General features: G+C 45.3%; 1 protein-coding gene across 7 annotated transcripts in view; it reads right to left on the minus strand.

The window, feature by feature from the left end:
* CEP170B (centrosomal protein 170B) overlaps positions 1-23,106 on the minus strand; it is a 118,231-nt gene that overhangs the window by 24,069 nt on the left and 71,056 nt on the right. For 6 of the 7 annotated variants that reach the window (XM_078150379.1, XM_078150376.1, XM_078150377.1 and 3 more), the window contains 6 exons: positions 21,862-22,344; positions 17,642-18,402; positions 17,162-17,356; positions 14,706-14,841; positions 10,248-12,050; positions 6,931-7,174 (listed from right to left, as the gene is read on the minus strand). In XM_078150379.1, coding sequence (XP_078006505.1) covers positions 6,931-7,174; positions 10,248-12,050; positions 14,706-14,841; positions 17,162-17,356; positions 17,642-18,402; positions 21,862-22,344 — 3,622 coding nt within the window. The remainder of the gene's footprint in view (positions 1-6,930; positions 7,175-10,247; positions 12,051-14,705; positions 14,842-17,161; positions 17,357-17,641; positions 18,403-21,861; positions 22,345-23,106) is intronic. The other variant, XM_078150378.1, reaches the window with a different exon arrangement.

Below are 23,106 nucleotides of genomic sequence, written 5' to 3' on the forward strand. Positions count from 1 at the left end.
GTCACCCAGATCCACAAATTCAAAGTCATCCTCAATTCCAGTAAGTTTCCAAGTCTTGTCACTTCCACTTCAACAATATCTCTCCCATTTACCCCATCTTATTCCCATCTCAGGGCCACCACCCTCTATCCTGGACTACTGCAATAGCCTTAGTGATCTCCCTGCCTTGTCTCCTCTCCAGTCCATCCTCCCTACAGCTGCCAGAGTGATACTGCTAAGGCACAGGGCTCACAGTATCACTCCCTGCTCAATAAAATCCAGTGGCTTCCTCTTACCTCTCTGTATTTGATCTAGCACCAAATACAAACTTTTTTTTAATTTAAAGTTCTTCAAAATCAGGTTCCAACCTTCCTTTCCAGGATTATCGTTCATTACCTCCTTTTTATGCACTCTTCGATCTAGGCAAACTGACCCCTCCCTATCTCCCATTTCTGTGCTTTTGTACAGCTTATCTCTTATGCCTAGAGTCTGCTCCCTTTTTACACCTACCTCTCAGAATTCCTAGTTTCAGGTTCAATTCCTTTATTTTTAGTTTCCTAGTTTAAAAGTTTAGCTCAATTGTCACCTTCCACATGATGTACTTCCCCAACCCCTTCCCTCCCCTCCTCCCCAGATGCTAGTACCTCCCTCCATCAAATACTTTGTAGTTAATTTGTATATATTTTATTGCGGCTTATATGTGTAAATGTTGTCTCCCATGTTGCTGTAACTTTGTATCTATCCTCAAGACTTAGTATGTCATTAGTAGACTCAATAAATGCTTGCTGATTAAATGTTTTTTTCCCCCTGAGTTTACCAATAATTAGACAAATGTTCATAGAAGAGATTTCAGTTCTGATCTTCCTCACAAAGAACAGAAGAAATCACAGGGTGATGATGTTTGGAGGAGGAAGGCCTCACATCCAGCTATCTAGCCTTACTATCATTTGTGACCTCAGGAAAGTTACTTAACATCTTTAGGTCTTGGTTTCCTCATCTATAAAATGAATGGGTTAGGTCCCTTCCACTTCTAAATCCTATCTATGAAGCCACGAACAAAGCCAGCCTTATAAATTTAAAACAAGAACAGTTCTCTAACCTTTGGGTATCCATAGAGCTGTCATATTATCCATCCCAGAAAAAGCTGCTGACTTAAGGGATACCTGTTGATTTTCCCCAAACCAGTCCCAAAACATCTCCATTCTCCCTTGAGACCACTGCTAAAATAATCTTCCTAAATGATTAGATCATTCTCCTGCTCAAAAATCTTCTGGAGCATTCTATTGCCTACAGGAGAAAAATATTAGTTCCTGATCTTGGGATTCAAGGCCTTCTACAATTAAGCTCCTACCTTCCTAGCTATAATATTCCAAGCAAATTAGACTACTATTACCTAATCTCATTTGTCCCTCTCCCACCATCATACATTACATAAGCCACCCTCCCATGCTAGAATTTACTCTTTTTCCATCTCTGCTGGATGAAATCTTCCTCTTCCCTCCAAGTTGAGCTCAAATGCTATCCGCTATTATGAAGAATTCCCTGATTTCCACAGCTAAAAGCATTTCCCTCTTTCCTCAAATTTTCTTAGAATACATTGTCTAGATCTCTTTTATCACTATCAGACCTTGTTTCATACTTATTTGTGTTCAGAGAATGGGAAGGAAACAAGCATTTATTTATTATAAGGCAGTGTCTTACAAAAGTTATCACATTTAATCCTCAAGACACAGAAGTTAAGTGCTCAGGGTCACAGAGCTAGTAAGTTTCTGGGGCTGGATTTGAACTCAGGTCTTCCTGACTTTAGGCCCAACATTCTCTCCACCTACCTGCCAATAGGATATAGTTTTGAGTTGTGTATCAGTAGGGCTCAGGCTACACTGAGCTATACACATTCACTTACTTAGTCCTCCTTTTGACTAAGAGCAAACATTTGTGAGAACAGTCAGGGCTTAATCCGGGGCTGGGACTAGGAATCAATATGTGTTTAGGGAATAAAACAAAGCTAATTCCGCCATGTTCAAAACTCTAACTTGGAGCCTATGAGAACAATTCCCAAGAAGTGATAAAGGGGACAGTTTCAGAGAGTCATGGGATGATTTCTATGGACTGATGCAGAGTAAAGTGAACAGAACCAGGAGAACAGTTCTTGCAACGTTGTGCAGATAAACAGCTTTGAAAGACTTAACTCTGACCAGTGCTATGACCCAATCACAATTCCAGATGATGAAGCATGCTATCTACCTCTTGACATAGAGGTGATAGATTTGGAGTGCAGATTGAGACATACACTTTTTGGAAATGGCAATGCAGGAATTTGTTTTGCTTAAATGAAAAGGATGGGGAGAGGCGAGAGGGAGAAAAAATAGATTATTGTTAATCAAAAAGTGAATTCAAGTTCAATCAAGAACAGTTTTCCAACCACTGGGTTATCCATGGGGCTATCATAGGGAAGAAAAGAAGCAAGGGTAGTCATATCCCACCTCCGACACATAAGTGGCTGTGTGACCACAGCAAGTCACAACTTCTGTGGGATCCAGCAGCTTTCAGAGGCTAAAGGTTATGGACGAGCTGCCAAAGTGGAGAGAGTAGGAAGTTCCCTACACTAAAAAAATCTGCCCTCCTGTTCCCTCTAATATAGAGAAAGCTGTTTTCCCTTTTGTGAAACATTAGCTGCAATGTCTCACTGCTATTTGGTGGAAAAGCCTTGGTTCTTGAAGGCTATGTCACTGAAGTCACTATGTTACTGGCTGGTCCTGCCATGCTGGAAAACACAGACCTAGTGACAGAGGCTGGCCACAGGGTGATGAACTTTCCTCCTCAACAACTCTCAAAGCCCATCTCCCAAACAAGAGAGGGAGTGTGATTTGTACTGATGGAGAGAAATTCCCAGGTTGATGAGAACTCCAGATCCTTGATATAGGGAAAAAGAATACTTCCAGGATTGGGAATCAGGAAAATCTGAGTTCAAATCCTGCTTTAGACTTACTATCTATGTCACTATGAGTGACTTGGCATTTATGGCATTCAATTTCCTCATCTGCAAAATGAGCAAGATAGATTCTATGACTTCTAAGGACCCCTCCAGTCTGTCAACAAGCATTTATTAAGGCATCTACTATGTAAGTACTGGGGATACAATGAAAGGCAAGAGATTGTTCTCAAGGAACTCATGATCTGATAAGGGAACCAACATGCAAATAACCATGTATAAACAAGCTATAGACAAGATAAATTGGAGATAGTCAACAGAGGGAAGGCACTAACATTAAGAGTGACTGGGAAAGGTTTCTTGCAGAATGTGGGATTTTAGCTGAAACTTGAAGCCAGGAGGCAGAGAAGGAGAGAGAGCACGCCAAGCATGAGGGACAATTCGTGAAAATGCACAGTCTGGAGATAGAACATCTTCTCCCAGGAACAGTAAGGAGACCAGGGCCAGCGGATCACAGAGTATTACGGAGGGCATGGGTGGCGGGGGAGGAATGAAGAGAGAAGGGAATATAAAATGTAAGAAGACTGGAAAGGCAGGCGGGAGCTAGGTTATGAAGAGCTTTAAAAGCCACACGGGATTTTATATTTGATCTTGGAGGCAACAGGAAGCCAGTAGAGTTCACGGAGTAGGGGACTTGCATCAATTTGACAGCTGAGTAGAGGACAGGATGGAATGGGGAGAGATCTGAGAAGGGGAGACCAACCAGCAAGCTACCACAATAGTCTTGAGGTGATGAGCACCTGTACAAGGTGGTAGCAGTGTCAGAGGAGAAAAAGGGGTGTACATGAGAGATGCTGGAAAGGTAGAACTGACAGGACTTTGGACTGATTGGGAAAGGAAGGGAAGGGAACCAACTTCTTAAGCACTTGGTAACTGCCAGGCACTGTGCTAAGCACGTTTACAAATATGATCTCATTTCATCCTTACGATGATGCTGGGAAGTAGGTGCTATTATTAATCCCATTTTATATAGAGGAAACTGAGGTAGACAGAGGTTAAGTGACTTTCCTAGGGTCACACAGCAGTTACATTTCTAAGGCAAGATTTTAACTCGTGTCTTCTGACTCCAGCACTAGCACTTCATTCACTGCTGCCTAAGTGACTGGATATAGGGGTTGAGAGTGAGGATGACTGGGAGGGTAGTGATACCCTTGACTGCAACAGGAAAATTAGAAAGGGGGGGAGTTTGGGGGAGATGATGAGTCTGTTTGGATATACTGAGTTTAACATGTCTTTGGGACATTCAGTTTGAGACATCCGATAGGCAACTGAAGACTTGAGACAGACTGAGAGAGGTTAGGGCTTGATAAGTAGATCTGGGAGCTCTAGCTCTTCATTGTTTTCATTTTTAACATGTGCTTTTAAAACTGTGGGTTCCAAATTTTCTCCCTTCCTCCCTCCCCACCCACCCTCATTGAAGAGGCAAGCATCTCGATACAAGTCATAGATGTGTAGTCATGAAAAACACTTCCATAGTAGTCCTGTTGTGAAAAACTTAAGTGTATTTCCCTTCATCCTGTCCTACCCCCCATTTATTCTATTCTCTCTTTTGACCCTGTCCCTCCTCAGAAGTGTTTGCTTTTGATTATCCCCTCCCCCAATCTGCCTCTCTCTATCAACCCCCTGCTCTCTTGTCCCTTCTCCCCTTATTTTCCTGTAGGGTAAGACAGATTTCCATACCCATTGTGTATGTTATTCCCTCCTTAAGCCAGATCCTATGAGAATAAGAGTCACTCATTCCCTCACCTTCCCCCATTTCCCCTCTACTGTAAAAGCCTTTTCTTGTTGTTTCATGTGAGATAATTTACACCATTCTACTTCTCCCTTTCTCCTTCTCCCAATAGAATCCTCTCTCATCCCTTAATTTTACTTTCTAGATATCACCCCTTCATCTTCAACTCACCCTGTGCCCTCTATCTATCTATACATACATATAATTTTTTCCCCTCCCACTACCCTAATACTAACAAAGGACTCATGAGTTACAAATATCATCTTTCCCTGCAGGAATGTAAACAGTTCAATCTTAATAAGTCTCTTATGATTTCTCTTTCCTGTTTACCTCTTCCATGTTTCACTTGAGTCTTGTATTGAAAGTCAAATTTTCTATTCAGCTCTGATCTTTTCCTCAGGAATGCTTGAAAGTCCTCTATTTCACTGAATGACCATTTTTCACCCTGAAGGATTATACTCAGGTTTGCTGGGTAGGTGATTCTTGGTTGTAGTTCTATCTCCTTTGCCTTCTAGTATGTCATACTCCATGCCCTGCGGTTCCTTAATGTAGGAGCTGTTAAATCTTGTGTTATCCTGATTGTGTTTCCCCAATACTTGAATTGTTTTTTTCTGGCTGCCTGCAATATTTTCTCCTTGACCTGGGAACTCTGGAATTTGGCTACAATATTCCTAGGAGTTTTCCTTTGGGGATCTCTTTCAGGAGGAGATCTGTGGATTCTTTCAATTTCTATTTTGCCCTCTGGTTCTAAAATACCAGGGCAGTTTTCCTTGATAATTTCTTGAAAGATGACGTCTAGGCTCTTTTTTTTGATCATGGCTTTCAGATAGTCCATTAATTTTTAAGTTCTCTCTCCTGGATCTACTTTTCAGGTCCGTTGTTTTTCCAAGGGAGCTCTAGCTCTTAATCTATAATAATCCTATGGTCCTAAAAACATTTAAGTACTGATGAAAAACAACAACAACAATGGCTCCTCAAAGCCTATATTTGGGTATCCGAGTGAAGCAAGGCTTTTAAACCCAGGAAGTTGTTTCCAATGTCAAAACCAACCTACCTTCCTAACTTTGCCTAATGCCACTTCTTTTCACATATTTAAACACCTGGTCAGGTTGGATAACTTACTTTCCCCTCTTCCCCCAACATGTCCTATAGCTTCCTATTTCTAGACTCCCTCCCCCACCATCTCTGCTGGTTGTTTTCGATAATATTAGTAAACACAGCAATAGCACTTTAAGTTTTACAAAGCACTTTATAAATGTGCCAGCCCCAAGAGGTAGGCAGTGCATGAATTATTCTTCTCTTCTTTTTACAGATAAGGAAACTGAGGTTCATAGTGGTGAAGTGGCCAGTGTTAGGTCTCTTGACTCTAAACCAAGAGCTTCCTCTACCATGCAAGTTGCTTCCTGACTTTTCTCCAAAGCCCAGCTACCTTCTCAATGTAGCCTTCCCTCATCTAAGCACAGACAATCCCAAACAGCAAAGAATCCAAAATTCAAGGTCTTTTGGACTGGGCACTAGACTGTTAGGAACTGACAGGAGGAAGAAAATGTGAGGGGGGCAGGGAAAAGTCAGCCTTTCTCTGACTATTCATTACTCTGTGGCCACAATAAGTCCCTCTCCCTAGGACTTGCATTAAATGACATTAGAGAGAGGGTCTGGGTATGTCTAAGGAGCTAGGTGGAACTTTGTAGAAGCTACCACTGGCACAAGTAGATGGTCCACACACAGAAAATGGGGAAATGATGGGAAATGAGCATATCACATTTTTGACAAAAACTAAATAAAGGATCCCTCTCCCCAAACTCTTCATATCTTTCCCTTCCACATAGGTAATAAGTTCCCTATCAATTCAAGCCTATGAGCACAGTTTAGAAGACCATAGAGTTACATAGGATTTAGAGCTGGAAGGGAACTGACAGATGATCTAGTTCATCCACTGTGTTTATAGAGGAGGAAACTCTGACTCAGATAGGTTAGTGACTTGCCTAGGGTAACACAGCAAATAACTAGTCCAGCCGCTATTTATAGAGGCAGACACTCTGATGCAGATAAGTTAGGTGACGTATCTAGGGTAACAGTAAATAAGTGGCAGAGACAGGATTTAAACCCAATTATCATTTGGGGAACACTTTCTGCTTTATTCTAGGTCGAACTAGATATCCTCTGAGGTTTCTTTCAGCTCTGAAGTTCTAGGATTCTAGGGGCTTCCCAGAGTCCTTATACTCACCTGGCAATCTCAGCGATCTCTGCTGTCTGTACCATGAAGTTGTAGTGCTCGGGCCCGTCATCCTCATCATCCTCATCTGTGTCCCGCCCATTATAGGGTCTGGCCCGGCCCTGGCTGGTGGCCCGCAGGGTCTGAGTGGCTGTTGAGGCATGGGAGCGTTTGTGTTTGGGAGAACTGTGGGTGGAGCCGTATTCCTCCTCCGAGGTGGATGTGCAATCTGACCCCTGCTGCCTCCGCCGGGCGTCTTAGACAAATGAATTGGTTTCAGACACAAGGAGGACAAAAACAGAAAGGAATTCAGAGCCCAGGCAGCCAAGGCCAAACCAAACTGAATAAACCAAACAGTGCAAAACAAAGTAGGGGAGGGAGCCGCTTAGAATCTCTCAGAGGCCCTAAAGAGAAGGAAAAGGTTTGGGTGTCATGAGCTTCCTGGACCAAGAAGACATAGCAATTAATGGGCTTAACAGTTAGCAGACTTGGCTTCAGGATCCATCTAGCGTATTGGCTGTGTGGTCTTAGGCAGTTTCGCCAAAAATGAAATGACGAGATTGAACTAGAGGAAATCAAAGGTCCTTTTCAACTAAAACGTTCTATAATTTGCCCACACTAATTAGCTGAATTACCTAGAATGGAAGTAGAGCTGGTCTGTAGAGGACACATGTGAACTCTCATCAGCCCTTCTTCACAGGAACACCTGCAGTACCAAAGCTACTACTGGAGCTCCTCAGACATCCCCAAAGTCACCATCATAAGGAAGGGGAGCTTCTTGTCTACATTGGGTCCCATATCTTCCCAGGGAAGTTCCATGGACACCCAAACCAGGCCCAGGAAATTAGAAACAGCCCAAAGCCACCCCATGTCATCCAGACAGGAAGAGAAAGGTGGCCCTTGTGGGAGAGATGAAAGAAAGTTAGGTTCCCCAAGGAGGGGCAAGTGACATTCTCCCCCATGCTGCATGCAGGCAAGTGTGGGCTGCCCTTGGTCCACCTGCTGGACTCTCCCAGGCCAACCCATCCAAGCTGCTGTCCTGGTCTACTGACCATCCAGTAGAGGGAACTAGCCCCATCTGGAACAAGGCAGGTATATTACTGCTGAAAGTTGACCAAGAGGAAGGTGGAGGAACCATGCCCAAACTAGAGGGGCTCTGACTGTTGAAGAATTCTATATTTTGTCTTGTTAGGTGAATCATTCCCTATTTGTGAGCCCTGTGTGTCCCAAAAGACAAGGCTCAGATCTCCTCCTCTCTATCCCCTCAATAAATTGTGGGCTCCCTAAGGACAGGGACCTGGTCTGCTCCTCCTGCCAATCAAAGGGCTAGGTACATGGGGGATCAGTAAAGAGATGCTAAGTTGAATTGTAAAATGAAAGAAACTGCACTAGACAATCACTAAAGTCCCATCAGTTCTAAGACTCTGAGGTTCCATAAACTGTTTATTTCTTAAAGATTTTAATTCCAGCAGCAACGGCAGCAGCAGGAGGGGCTGTGCTCACCCAGAAGTCCAGGAGGGGGGAGGCACCGAGACGCCAAAGCTTCCCTTTTCATTTGGTCTCTCCTTCCCCCAAGAAAGCCAGGCTGTCTCACCTACTGCCCCCTCCTCCCCAAAGGGCTGCCCCTCATGCAACTCCTGGAGAGCAGGTTTCCTACCAAAACAGTAAATGGTCCCAGGAAGTAATGACAAGTCTGGCTCAGCCAATGTACAAGCTTCTGCACTTTGGCAGCCTCTCTCCCTGCCTAGACAGAGACTCCAGCCTGGGATCTGGTAAAACCACCTCATGCTATGGCCCACCCCAAGTAAGGCCACCTTCTTCAGGGAGGTGCAGAGAAGGGAGAGAGGAAATCCCAAGCCAATTCAGCATGGACACACCACCAGAGAAGGTGGTTAGTAGAAGCTGACTTAGGAGGAAGGAGAGTCTGGTTAGCAAGGCACTGCTAACAGCTGGCAGGGAAGGGGAAAGGGAAAAGATAAAAAACAAAAATCCTTGCCTGGAGCCCCCAGGGTCTTATAAACCAAAAACCAATTCATTTGGAATAAGATTGAAGCGCTAGCTCTTTTCTGGGGTTTAATGGATGACCTGGGGCTGAGCCCTAGCTGTCACGAAAAGCCAGGAACATGTTCTGGGCCAGTCTTGGATATCCCAGGGGTGGCCTCTGCATGTCATTGGCAGTGACCAACTTCATTAACAATTTGAAAAGAAAGGCAAGGGGCATCTGCCTTTGAGGGCCCTAGCTTTTCCCTCTAGGTACAGAGATGAGTGAAGACAGCCCCGTGGAATTTATAATACTTATCATCTTCAAAGGAGGATTGCAATATGGCAAACACATGGCTGAACACAAAAGAGGAAGGCATTGTTTTCACAGATAAGACAGCAGAAGGGATGCAAGAGAACAGATGCACAACCAGGCCACTGGACCACCTCTGACACCCCTCCCCAGACCACCTCTAATACTGCTCCCTCTCCTCTCCTTCCTTCCCTGGGGCCCATACCCTCCTCTTATGCCCCTCCCCTCTCTTCATCTAAGAAGCACCTCTGATCTTCAGGACACCCTGTTGATCTACAATGAGTCATAACAGGAACTCAGCCCTGAGTCAAGGGTTATCGGTACCATAGGGAGACCAAGCAAACCAAGGTGAGGCTTGCACAGGTGAGAGATATTGCTCATCACAGAGGAAACAGAATAAGGCAACTGTCTCCACACAAGTACCACACCTGGAATTTCCCTTCCAAACCTCCAGCATTTTGTGGATGCCACCATAAAAGCCACCGTTGGCTGCTATCATTTTTGTATATCTACAGATATAAAAAATACACATAACCTGTGTTTCTCCCACTTTGAGCAGACAAACAGATTTGAGAGGGCCAGACCATGTCTTCCTCACACTAGAGCTCTCTAGGGGTATGGCCACATCTCACCCTCCTTCTCTCTTCCAGTGTTAAGTCCTAAGCACCGAGCAGGTAACATCATAATGACTGAGATTACCTCTAGAATAGGAGTTCTTAACCATTTTTGTATCATAGGCCTCTCTCACGGCCTGGTAACACCCATGAATACATTCTTAGAATAATGTTTTGCAATACATAAAATAAAATACATAAGATTACAAAGGAAGCCAATCATACTTAAACACAGTTATCAAAATATTTAAAAATAAGTTCATGGACCCCAAGTTAAGAACTCCTGATCTAGGGAAAGATTTTAGGGCCCCAAAACGCATCAGAACCCATCTCTTCTAATGCCCATCATCTTGATTCGGTGTCTGAGAAGTGGACACTGTTGACCTGATCAACCATTGGCCCCACCAGAGGCAGAGACTTACTAGAAGAGGAGGAATATCGGGCACTGCCTGAGCGAGCCCTGTTGAAAGGCTGTTTTGCTGCAGCCACAGCTGCTGCTGTTTTCCTGGCTGCTGCTCGAGCTTCTGACATGGTCGACTTTCGGCTTGAGTAGTAGGACTCAACACTCCTTCCAGAGAAGCCTGTCCGGGCTGGGGCTGACTCCAAATCACTGGGCACTGTAAATGAACCAGCCCTTTTCCGGGGCATGGCAAGAATGTCCAGGCGGGACAGCTTCTTGCCCTCTGTGGCCTGCTTGGTCGTGGCCTCAGGGTTGGATGCAGTGGCCCTTTCGTTCTCAGCCCCCTCATTGTCTGAGGTATCCCCAAGCCTCGCCCGCCTAAGCTTGGAGGCCCGAGTGGGCCGTGGGGTCGACAGGCTATTAGACCTTGTGAGAATCTGTTGCACCTTCTGCACGTTGGCAGAGACCCGGCTGTGTTCTTCCTTCGTGGCCGAAGGAGAAGGAGGCGGTGCTGTGGGCTTCCTCCGGGGTGTGGGTCTGACCGTCGCTGCTGATGGATGTTCAGGTTCTGAAGCGATGGTATCCGGACCAGATACGTGGGGGTGACCAGACACCCGCTCCTCATCTGTAAAGTCCAGAGATCCACGGGTTCCATTGTTACGTTTAACCTGGAAGCGCCGAGTTCCTTCTGGGGCTGGCCCTGGGCGACGCTGCTTCTCTGAGAGCCGTTCACGGGCACTGGGCACGAGGCCACCATTACTAGAATCCTGGACTGAAGGCGCAGATGATGGCCGCTCTTTCTGCGGGCCGTTGCCCACCGCCACCTTGCCCTTCTGGGTCTGGCTGGACCCATTCTTCCCACTGCGAAGGCTAACCGTGCTAGATGTGTCCACATCAGAGTCACCTGATAAGGAATCCTCTGGTTGTGTAGAGGTGTTCCTGGCATCCTCCCCAGGGGACTTGGCAAGGATCTTGGCTTCCAAAGCTGCAAGAGCCGTCTCCGTCTCCTTCAAGATTAAGTGTGTATCCTGAGTGTGGTAGTCCATGCGGGTGGCCCGGGCAGCCTCCAAGTCCTTCAGGAGGGGATGGCTGGATATGTGGGGGAGCCTGTTGGGAGCAATGCCGCTGCTTGCCCGCTCTTTGGTAAAGCTCTCCTGACGGACAAAGGATAGGGCCTCCTTTGCTACCCCTGCCGAACTCTCTTGTTCTGGGGACTGGTTGGTCTGTAGGGAAATAGTCATCTTCCCTGTCACGCTGATATATGTACCATTCTCCTCCTTGGCTCTGGACCTCAGGGAAGGGGAGCTGCTGACTGGCCGCAAGGGGGATGACTCCTGATCCACAGGTTCCTTGTTGGCTCGGGATGGTGGGGTACTTGGGGAGAGTTTGGAGGGGAAGCTGGGTTCCTTGTTTTCATCTCCAATATAGAAGGACATGGGGGCTGGCTCCCCTGCTGTTTTGGGTTTAGAATGCTGAAGCTCTGCCACTGGTGAATGCTGCTGGCCCCGGGGCCACTCTGGCCTCTGGACACTATCATTCTTTCTCTCCCCAGGCCCAAGCCCATCATCTGATTGACTTCCATCACTGAGACTGTCTGGGTCCAGATCTTCTTGAATGAACAAGTGGTCCACCGGGTTCTCGTAGGATTCTGAGGCTGGATTCTTGGCTGCATTTCTCTTGGTGACTTCAGGGTAGGGTTCTGTCCCCATTAATCCAGTCAGCACAGGACTTTCTGCTTTGTCACTTGGGGGTAGTTGGGGGAGTAGTCTTCGTGTTCTGGAAGGCAAAGTTGGCTCCAACTCCCCAACTTTGTGGTTGGTGACATCTGTGAGAGCAGAAGTGACAGATCCATTAAAAGAAAATCTGGCCCATTCACATCCTGTCCCCCGCCCCCAGGAGCACAGTTAGGTTATGACAATGTTGCAAAGTTTTATCATCCCCACCCCAAATCACCAACTTTCTCTCCCCCAAAGGGGTGTATGGAATCCAGGGTTCTCTATTAATCACCCAGCATATCCACAAGGTTGGACTAGGACTGTGGGATACTCAAGTACCCCCAATTCACATTTGTTCCTGCTGAAAAAATGGCTTAAAGGAAATAGGATAGACAAGGGTCCCAGGAGAACCTTCTCCTATGTCTAAGGATAAAATCAATAGCCCCTCTAGGGAACTGGGCTTCTTTCCCAAATTAGGGACCCAATGAAGATCTTTCTGGTTCTCTACTGCCTATAAAATAAAGTCCAAACTCCTCCTCCTGGCACTGAAAGGTCTTCAAAATCCAGCCCTACCTTCAACTCTAAACTTTCCTTCTCTCCTCCCGAACATGTCTTTTTTTTCCTTCCCCCTCTATCCCAGGCAAGCTAATCTCTTCACCAACCTCTCCTCTTGCCACCCTATTATCTAAACCTTATCTATCCTTCAAGCTCAAAACCTATCTCCTCCAGGAAGTCCTCTCTGACTATTCCAGCCTGCACTACCTCCCTGAGAAACCAACTCGTATTTCAGCCCAAGGTCACACATGGTCTTATGTTGTTGTCCGTCTCACTTCTTATCTCCCCAGCCTGACTAGGAGCCTCTAGGACAGAATGTCAAGATCTCTCCCAGGCTTTGACCTCTCTGACATCAGTGCCTGAATCTTCTCCTCTTGTCTATTGACAGTTTAGGGGCATTTTAGAATAAGAGTCCTTGCCTGTATGACAGGACCATTTTGTGCTCTGTTAAGTCTGTTTGCTTTTACTTCCTTGCTTATAACTGATAGTTCTTTTTTTAAATCTCACCCATGTATCAGAGGTCAGAGGGTGATGAAGGTGGCCTCTACATACCAAGGCCAGAAAAATCCAAGGAAACTGGAGGATATAGGCATGGGCTAATAGAAGTGGCAGAGAGATGGAGAGTCAGTCCCTTTAGGGGACTGACAAGAAAAGCAGGAGGATTTGTGGTGGCGAAGAAGTGGAAACTGAGGGGATGCCCATCAATTGGGGAATAGCTGAACAAGTTGTGAATGTAATGGAACACTATTGTGCCATAAGAAATGATGAGCAGGCAGATTTCAGAAAAACCTGGAAAGACTTCTATGGACTGATGCTGAGTGAAGTGAGCAGAACCAGGAGAACGCTGTACACAGTAACAGCCATGTTGTGCAATGACTAACTTTGATAGACTTAGCCCTTCTCAGCAATGCAAGGATCTAAGCCATCTCCAAAAGTCTCATGTGGAAAATGCTATCCACATCCAAAGTAAGAACTATGGATTTCGAATACAGATCGAAGCATACTATTTGCTATTTTTTTTCTTCTGTTTTGTTTCCTCTTGCTGGTGGTTCCTCCTATTGGTTCCAATTCTTCCTTACAACATGACTAACGTGAAAATATGTCTAATAGGAATGTACATGTATAGCCTATATCAGATTGCGTGCCATCTTGGGGAGAGAGAGGGAGAAAAATTTAAAAGTCAAAAGCTTATGGAAGTGATTGTTGATAAATCAAAATAAATTAATGAAAAAAATTTTAAAGAAAAGAAAAAGAAAAGCAAGAGGAGCAGGTAGAAAGGAAAGGAAATTCCAAGTAGGATTGAGCTCAGATAAGACAATGAGAACCAGTTCCTTTCCCAGGCTGAAATTCCCACTACAGTCTGCTCATTGGCTCAATTAAAGGGATTACTGGATGGTGCCACTACAGATGTCTGCTTTGATATCTAGAACTTTATGGTCTAAGGTGCATAACAACATAAAAATCATGCCATGTGCCACAGGGAAGCCAAACAGATGCCCTAATAATAGAATGAATCTTCTCTATTTCAACCCCACTTTGCATGGGGCTTGTGTATATGGAGAGATGAGAAGAGGAGAATCTTGAATTTTAGCAGTAGAGCGCTGAGGGTTATGAATCTGAGGGAAATGCAAAGGGTGGAGAAAGAAACTAAAAGCCATTTTGTAACCCTGCTCCCCATCAGAATGTAAGCTCCTCGAGGGTAGGACCTGATTTAACTTTATCTTTGGACTTGCAACATCTTACATTCAGTAAACATCTAGGCACTCAGTAAACATATGCTAAACTGAATGTGTTGAATCAATCAAGATAGGGAAGGCAGTATCCGCATTGCTATTCCCCAGCTGGAAACTGTTAGAGTCTTCCTAAAGACCAGACCACCTAATCTGGGTCTGATAATTCCTCTAGTCCTAGGCTCCACTTGGCACTAGTACAGAGTCAAAGGGTTAAAGTAGCATGATGTTGGGGAAACAGTTGAATTTAGAATCAGATGGTATAGGTTCAAATCCACAGAGGTAACTTTCCAATTATGTGGCTGTGGCTAAGTCTCTTCATTCTCTCAGCCTCAGTTGTCCATCTGTAAAATGGCCATAATAATTCGATACTTACCTCACAAGGCTGTTGTGAGAAAAGGGCTTTACAAACCTTAAGCCACTAAGGAAATATCAGTTATTATCGTCATAATCTGACTCTCCAGTCAAATAGGGACTTACCAGTCTCAGAGTCCAGGCCAGAGGGGGTTGACTCAGAGAGCAAAGTCCCTGGTCCCGGATCCAAATAGCTATCAGCCAGACTGGCCCAACGGGATACCCATTTCTGACTCCCTGGAGAGCCAGACACTGGCAGGACCTACAAAGAGAAATGCCCATTTGTGAGCCAAGGTGACCATTGGTGTGACTGTGGTTGGAGACCCCTGAGGGGCCAGCTCATTATATCCAATCATCTGGGCAAAGGGGTATTTGAAACCCATATACCCACCTGCCCCTAAACACAATGATCTCCTGGCTCCCTGTGTTCCTGACTCCCTCTAAAATCCCCACCTGGGATCATTTCCCACCTACCCCTTTCTCTGATGGACCTTGACACTGACTCAGAAAGAACAGGGTCTGGAGTCAGGGAACTTACTAGTTGTATGACTATGAGCAAGACCCTTTAGCTCCATGAACCTCCGTTTGCTCATCTGTAAAATGGATCTCATAGTCACAGGATTTAGAGCTGGAAAGGAACTTTGTGCCTCTCAGCCCAACTTCCTCATTTTGTAGCTTACAAAATCATAAATACAAAGCAAGAAGGGACCTTATAGGCCATCTAATCAACCCCCTGATTTTACACATGCAGAGACTGAGGCTTGGAGATGGAGAGGGACTGACTCTGGGGGGCACAGGTAGTAAGTAGCAATGCTGGAAGGGAAAGGGTTGTTGTGACGAAAGGGTTTTGTGAACCTTAAATGCTAGAGTTGCCATTATCATTATTAATAAAAACAGTAGTACTGAAAAGAAGTATGGCCTACTGGACAGAAAATTGACCTTGGAACCAGGAAGACTTGGGTTCAAACCCTGCCTGTGTGACTTTGAGTGCCTGGGCAACTGGCCTACCTTGCATGGAGAGGGAGGGGAAGAAAATATGTTTGGGAGAAGGGAAGGAAAGTGTTGGAGAATTGGAGGTAGGGCTGAATTGTGGAGGACTTTGAATGACAAGGGGAAGAGTTTAGACTTGATTCTGTAGGTGACAAGAAAACAGAATACCTCAGGGCTATCAACAATTCTTTAAGACTCTGAGTAGCAGAGAAGGTGCCAATTTTCATTGGTAAAAGGAGTTTCCTCATCTGGGAAGTTCCTATTCCAGTGAAACCAAAAGTTTAATCCCTATTGCTAATAGCACTAAAATTACTGTCATTATTTCATTTCCTCCACTCAAGTCCCACTCCAATGACTCATTTTGTCTTGGAAGTGATCCTGGAGTCTTAGAATACTACGCAAATGGAGCATGAGTTCAGCGAGCCCAAACCTGAAATGCTTTGCCCTTTGACACCTAGCAGTACAGGACAAGTGATATGCTTGTTTTACAAGAATCAATCCAGTCTCTCTAAGCCCAGAGGCTCATCAATAATTTGGCCACCTGACAGATCCATTTTTTGACCATTCATTCATTCATTTAAGGCTACCTACTGAGGATCAGAGGGGCTGAGATCTACATTGTTCAACTCTAGAAACAGTTATTAAGTACTTCCTGAGTGCAAACACTTAAGCAGTTGGGTGGCTCAATGGATAGAGCAATGCGCTTCAAGTCAGGAAGACCTGAGTTCAAATTTGGCCTCAGATACTTCCTAGCTGTGTGACCTTGGGCCATTCACTTAGCCTCTGTTTGCCACTGGAGAAGGAAACAGCAAAGCACTCCAGTATCTTTGCCACAAAAAACCCTTGGACAGAGGCCCATGGAGTCATGAAGAGTCAGATATGACTGAGACAATTGAATAACAAACACAAGGTACTGTACTGAGTAATAGGGATACAAAGAAAAAAGAAAAAAATCATCTCTGTCCTCTATAAGCTTACCTTCAATGGGGCCATGGGGATGGGTGCAGAAAAGTACCCACAAAGAGAAAATTAGAGCCTAAAATATTTTAAGTAATACTATTATTGCATGTAATAGAAAGAGCACTGGATGTGGACTCAGAGGATCTAAGTTCAAATCTTGGATTGGCTACTTTCTACTGCTTGTGTGACCCCTGGACAATTTACTTCCTTTTTCTGGGCTTCATTTATTTTAATCTGAAAAATGAGGTAACTGGACAAGATGATTAGGTAAGTGTCTTCCACTTCTAAATCCTATGATTCCATGTGATTTGGCTGTTGATCTAATCCTGACCTGATGCTATACTGGAGTCCCTTCCTTCCTATCATGCTCCTGTTTCCTGCCTATAGTGCCCTATTCTGGGACTGGGGTCCTGGTGTGCCACTTGGGAAAGGGGAGAGATAGACAGATAGACAGACAGACAGACAGACAGACACACACACAACACACACACACACACACACAGAGAGAGAGAGAGAGAGAGAGAGAGAGAGAGAGAGAGAGAGAGAGAGAGAGAGAGAGAGAGAGAGAGAGAGTGAGAGAGAGGAGCATATGTGAACCTAATCCTCTCCTCCTCCCTCTTTGGCCACTGTACCTGGGTCTCGCCTGGAGGAGACAGGCTTGAGGTCCTAGAGGCAAACTCTTGCAGCATGGCCAGCCGCTGAGCCACCCCTGCCTCTGCCATGGGGGGTGAGGAGGAGCCTGCTTCATCCTTCTCTCCACGGATAACTGGGCGGAAGGTAGCTGAGGTCATCTTGGAAAACTCAGGTGACTCAAACACCCCAAAAACCTATTTAAGAAACAGACTTGGTTTAAGAGGGATTCCCTGTTCATCTCACATCCCACCCTGGAGCAATTGCTAACAATGACAAGGACCATCTACTCCTATCTCACATACCCCAAAACCCTCTTCTAGTGACACATCTACCTTCCCTCATAGGAGAAGGGACTCGTCCAAGTTCACACAACTGGTAAGTGGTAGAGTAAGGACTAAAACAAGTCTTTTGAGGCTTTTTACTCCAAGTCCATGCTCTTTCCATCACAGCATGCCACTTCCCCTTTCACTGGGCCCTACCTGGTCAATCATTTTCCGTGCCTCCTCAACTTCCTTGTCCTGTGTCTCCGTCTCAATGGTATAGGTGCCAGCATCACTTAAACTGTCATCCTCCTCCTGCTTCCGGGACTTGGTCAGCTGGGGGTCAGCAGACACTGGGGCTGGGGAGGATGGGGGGACTGGGGGAGCTGTCGAGATGACCACACGGGGAGCTAGGGGTGCGGGCAAGCCTGGTGGCTGTTTTTCTGGGCCTGGCCTCCCTGCTGATGTAGTCTCCCGCAGGTACTCAGCAGCAAAATCCTGAGCCATCCGGGACCTGCGTCCCACACTGCCATAGAGTCGGTGTGTTGGGCGGGCAGCTGTTGAAGTTGAACCTATCCGATCCTCCGTCTTCTCTCGCTTGAGTGAACTGGCCCTCTGGGGGCCTGAAGTGCTTCCAGATGTTCGGCCTGAAGCAGGACCTGGGACAGCAGCCATTCCCCCACAGACACCAGTGGGCCCTGGCACTCTGCGCTTGTCTGCTTTGGGGTCAGCTGGCATGTGGGTGAAGGACTGGGAACGTTTCTTACGGGGTGTGTCTTCATCAAAGAATTCAATGACAAAGGCCTGCTGATTGTGCAGCATTTCCTGAGGGTCCCGCTTGATCTGCCGCTGCAGTCGGACCTGCTCTCCCATGGGGGGCTCTGCCACCGGTACTGGGGAAGCCTCTTTTTCTGCCTTTAGAGAAGAGGCTGCCGCTGGATCCTCTGTGTCACTCTGTGTGCCATCCTCATGCCGGTGGCCTAAGAGTTCAGGAAGTAGACAGTGAGAACAGCCCTGCTACCATGAAAGCCTCACCCAATCAGAAGCTGACTAATAGGATCAATCATTCAATCAGTTAGTCATCAATAACTTATTGATTGTGTAGATATTGTGCTAAGCAATGGATCATAAAATTTAGAGCTAGAAGAGAACTTAGATTTGACGTCTTCATTTTACAGAAGGAAAAACTGAGGACCTAGAAAACTGACTAAGGCCACACAGGTTGTAAGTAGCTGAGATGGGATTTAATCCTAAATCCTGGGATCTGACTTCAAACCCAAAGCAATTCTATACTGCATTTCCTCCCACACCTTCTGGGAGGCATTTCTACTGGCGTTTCTTCTGTCCCAAGCCCACGAGTCTATCAAAACTCTTAGAGTTTGCCCTCATCAACCCTCCTACCTAAAATATCCTGCATGAATTATTCCAGTTGATCTGGGGACAAATTTATATCATTACTTAGATATTTGTTATTATGTTTCTTTAGTTTTTCTTGCCTACATCCCCTACCTAAAACTCCCCAAGGGTCTGATTTCTACCCAATCTATGAACCACTTCCTTATTTCCCCTTTTTGTCCTCTAGTGCAGAAGTTTTACCCCTAGTGAAGTATATCTGCACTTGGGGGAACAGTAATGACTGGTAAAACTGAAACCACAGGTGCTCATTCAAAGACTGGACAAGTACAATGGAATAGAATCTTAGATCCAGGACGTTGGTGAGATTATATTTGTTGTTTCCTGTATGGCACTGTCCCAGGACTTTTACCATAGACTCCTTACAATTCTTCCCACCTCCACTCTCCTCACTTTCCCCATGGCCCTTTATACCCATTCTATCCTTCATACTGTTACCTTACTAATCTTCCTAATTAAGGATATATCATGGTGCAAGAGGAAACATTGACTCTAAAATCAGAGGGACTGGGTTAAATCATGACTCTGATACATGTTACCTGTAACATGGGCAAGTCACCTGACTTGCCTAAGCCTTGTTTGTTTTTTTTTTAGTTCATAAAATTAGAGAGTTGGCTGAGATGGCTACTGGGGTCCCTTCCAACTCTATGTCTATAATCGTATGGTCCCTACTCCTCTGCACAGAAATCTTTAATAGCAATTAAAGTAAAATCAAATTCTTATATCTGGTATTCAAGACCCGCCGCAATCTGGTGCCTCTCTGCCTTTCCAGCCTTATTTCCTACCACTCCCTCCCGTGTATCCTGTACTACAGTCACATTTGATATCTCATTGTCCCCAAATACTCTCTTGTGATTTCCCCGAATCTGTTGTCTTTATTCATGTTGTTCTCAAGGCTTCAAATGCCCTTTCTCCTCCTCTTCACCATTTGAATTCTTATGTACCTTTTTAAAGCCCAAAACATATGCCACCTCTTCCAGTAAGTCTTTGCCAATCCCACTCTTGCTGCCCATCACCACCCTAAATCTCATCATGTTTTGTATTTTAATTATCTATCTTGTTTCTCATTCTCCTACTAGACCATGAGCTCCACGCAGGAAAACTTGCATTTTATCTAAATGTTTTTGTTTTCCCCACCACCTAGCACAGGCCTGTTCACATGGTAGGTACTTAAGAAATGTTTGTTGAACTTGAATTTTTTTTTCTGGAATACAGCCCTCAGCATTCCAACGAGAGTAGAAAAGAGAAAGGAGGAATTCACACATACTCAGGCGCTCATACACAGTCATACACACGCATCACCACAGAGTCTCACCACATATCCTATCTCAGAAGAATGTTGGGAATTAGATGACTATATATTGCTACAGGCAATACTGGAAAATATTTTAGACCTGTCCAACAACTGAATGGGTGACCTGTCACTGAATGTCTTCAAATACAGGCTGAATAGCTACTTGTCAGGGATGTCAGAGAGAGGATTCTGCATAGGAATGAGTTAGACTACAGATTTCCGGGGTTCTTTCCAGTTCTGACTTTCTGTGATTCAATCAATCTGGACAGAACCTTATTAATGTAGTGGCTTGATAGTGCCACGGATGAAACGACCCTGATGTGGGTGGAAAGGTTGAAAGAGCACTAGCTTTGAATGAGAAGAGAAAGCAGAAGTTGGTGGCACTGGGAAGGACCCTCTCTCAAAGGGCCAGGCTCATCACTAGCTAAATGGGAAGGAAGGCTATTGAATGGAAGCACAATCTTACTGGTCAAAGACTGGATCATGAATCTTAGGATACTTGGGACAAGATTCCTATGTTCCCTGTCTTAATAATTTCATGCTCTTTAAGTTTATATTTTATCTTTTCTTCAAATTCCAGTAAAATCCTTTTGAGAAAAACTTGGCTGAATCTATTATGATGAAAACAGGGATAAATATAAAGTTCTACACCCAGGCTCAAAAAACCATCTGTACATGTGTAGGATGGAGAAAAATAAATTAAGAAGATAAAAAATAAATTAAAAAAAAATCTAAAAGTATAGGATGGGGGAAGTGGCAAGACGAAAGTTCATATGGTAAAGATCTAGAGATTTTAATGAATTATAGCTCAACATCAGTCAGAAGTATGATGCCACCAAAATGCCACCTCCTCCTCCAGGAAGTCTTTGTCAATACCACGTTGGCCACCCACCACCACTCCAAAAAGTCTATGGATGACACATACTAGCTGTGTGACCCTGGGCAAGTCACTTAATCCCAATTGCCTAAAAAAAAAAGTCTATGGAGTCTTAGGCTGCATGCAGAGAAGAAAAGCAGCATCCCCTGCCTAGTCAGACTGCATATGGAGTAATGCATTCAGTTCTGAAGGTCACATTTCAGGAAGGATATTGATAAGCTCGATAGTGTCCAGAGAAAGGTGACTAGGTTGGTAAACACATTTGCTTAGGGTCAAGAAGACTTGGAGAGGACATTACAGTGGCCTTCAAATCCTTGACGGGTTGTTATGGGACAAAGATCGGATAAGATTGGTTTTGCTTGGTCTGAGAAAGCAGGACCAGGAACACCGAGAAGTTGCAGAGATGATTTTAGCTCTACCTAAGGGAAATATCCTACCCATTACAGCTGGTTAAAAGCATACTGTCTTACCACAAGGAAGCTTCCCATTATTGGAGGGCCTAGGGCTGGCTGACCTCCTCTCTGGACTTTTGTGGAGGGTATTTCTGCTCAAGTATGGCTTGGAAGATGCCCTCTGAGATCCCTTCCAACTCTGAGATTCTATGATAAGACAGAGGGGGCAAGGGGTGACGCCAACAGCTCTGGGGGCCAGCCATGAAGATTAGAGCGTAAGGGAAAGTATGGATCGTGAATAAGGCTAAAAGGATCAGTGATACTCCTACCCTGGTATCCTATTTCCTCAGTCACATGCAAACAGAGAATCATAGTCTCACACAGAGTCTTACACAGAGACACAAATCTTCCCTTTCCCTCCCCCACTCAAAGTCACACTGCTATGTTTGTAAGTCCTACTTACCCTTCAGTGTCCGTACATGGACAGGCAGGTCACTCTTGGTGCTGTAGCCATCCTCCCCAGGTCCTGGCCTTCGTATCAGGCTAGGATCATTCTGTACCAACCAATGCGCTACCTTGCTCTGAGCAGACACCATGTCAGTAGGGGCCGGATCCTTCACAAGAGGCCGCCGAGGTCGCAGGGAGAATTTGGTGACATGATCTTTGATCTTCACCTTGCCAGGGCTACAGTCATCAAATTCAATGGTGAAGGAGGCATGGCTTTGTACCACTGGGTGTGCCCCACCCCCTCCGGGCTCCACGTCCTTCGTGGGGACTTCATGAACCTGTTCCTCCACGGACTTGGAGACAGGCTGAAACTCTTTCGTGGGGATCTCAAAATAGCTTGGCTCCCTCCGGAAGGTGAATGCTGATGGTTCCTGGCCATCCCGGTAGCTTGGAATGTTCCCATTGACCTCTTCATGCTGGGGAATCTCCTTGGTCCTCTCTAGGGGCAAAAGAAAGGGAACTAGTCCTATTGTTCACCAAGCTTCTATAACAATAACAGTAATAATAAGGATAACAGCATTAAGATTCACAATAACGTTGTGAAGTAGGAACCTACTTCCACATTTCAAGGACCTGATCTTTACTCAATGCAGGTTAGAATCTACCTTGAGGCCCCAGTGAGGGATTATGTGTAAAGTGCTTTAGAAATTATAAGGTCTAAGATAGCAGAGAAAAGCCAGGAAGTTGCCTGAGCTGTCTCCAGTTTCTCTCAGGAACTATGTTAAATCCAGCTTCTAAATGTATTCTGCAGTGACAGAACCTACAAAAAGATAGACTGAAACAAACTTCCAGCTTAAGATAACTTAGAAAGACTTCAGAAAAGATCTGTCTCACTTGGGTAAAATGAGAGTGCAGCCCAGCACAGGCAGTGTCTGGGCAAGGAAATGGGAAACTCTTACCCAAGGTATTAATTAGCAGCAGAGGACCCTCAGTCCTAGCTCAGCTGGCTAGCGGCACAGCAGGCCAGCTGTGAGGCCTCCAGCCACAGCACAGAAGGCAAACTGCCAGCCCAGGAACCCCTGTCACAACAGGTTTGAGTAGGCTACGCCACCCTCGTGCAGTGTCATAAAAAGCCAGTGACCAAGTCCCAGACCGCCAGCATAATAAGCTTGGGACAGTGCCCTCTGTACCCCAGGAACAGAGCTCAACTTTAAAATTCACAAAAGAGATTTAAAATAAGCAAAAAACAGAAAAGAGCCCT

Source organism: Phascolarctos cinereus, unplaced genomic scaffold (assembly GCF_003287225.1).
Source record: "Phascolarctos cinereus isolate Bilbo 61053 unplaced genomic scaffold, phaCin_HiC Scaffold_2;HRSCAF=192, whole genome shotgun sequence".
In the NCBI taxonomy this organism is placed as follows: Eukaryota; Metazoa; Chordata; class Mammalia; order Diprotodontia; family Phascolarctidae; genus Phascolarctos; species Phascolarctos cinereus.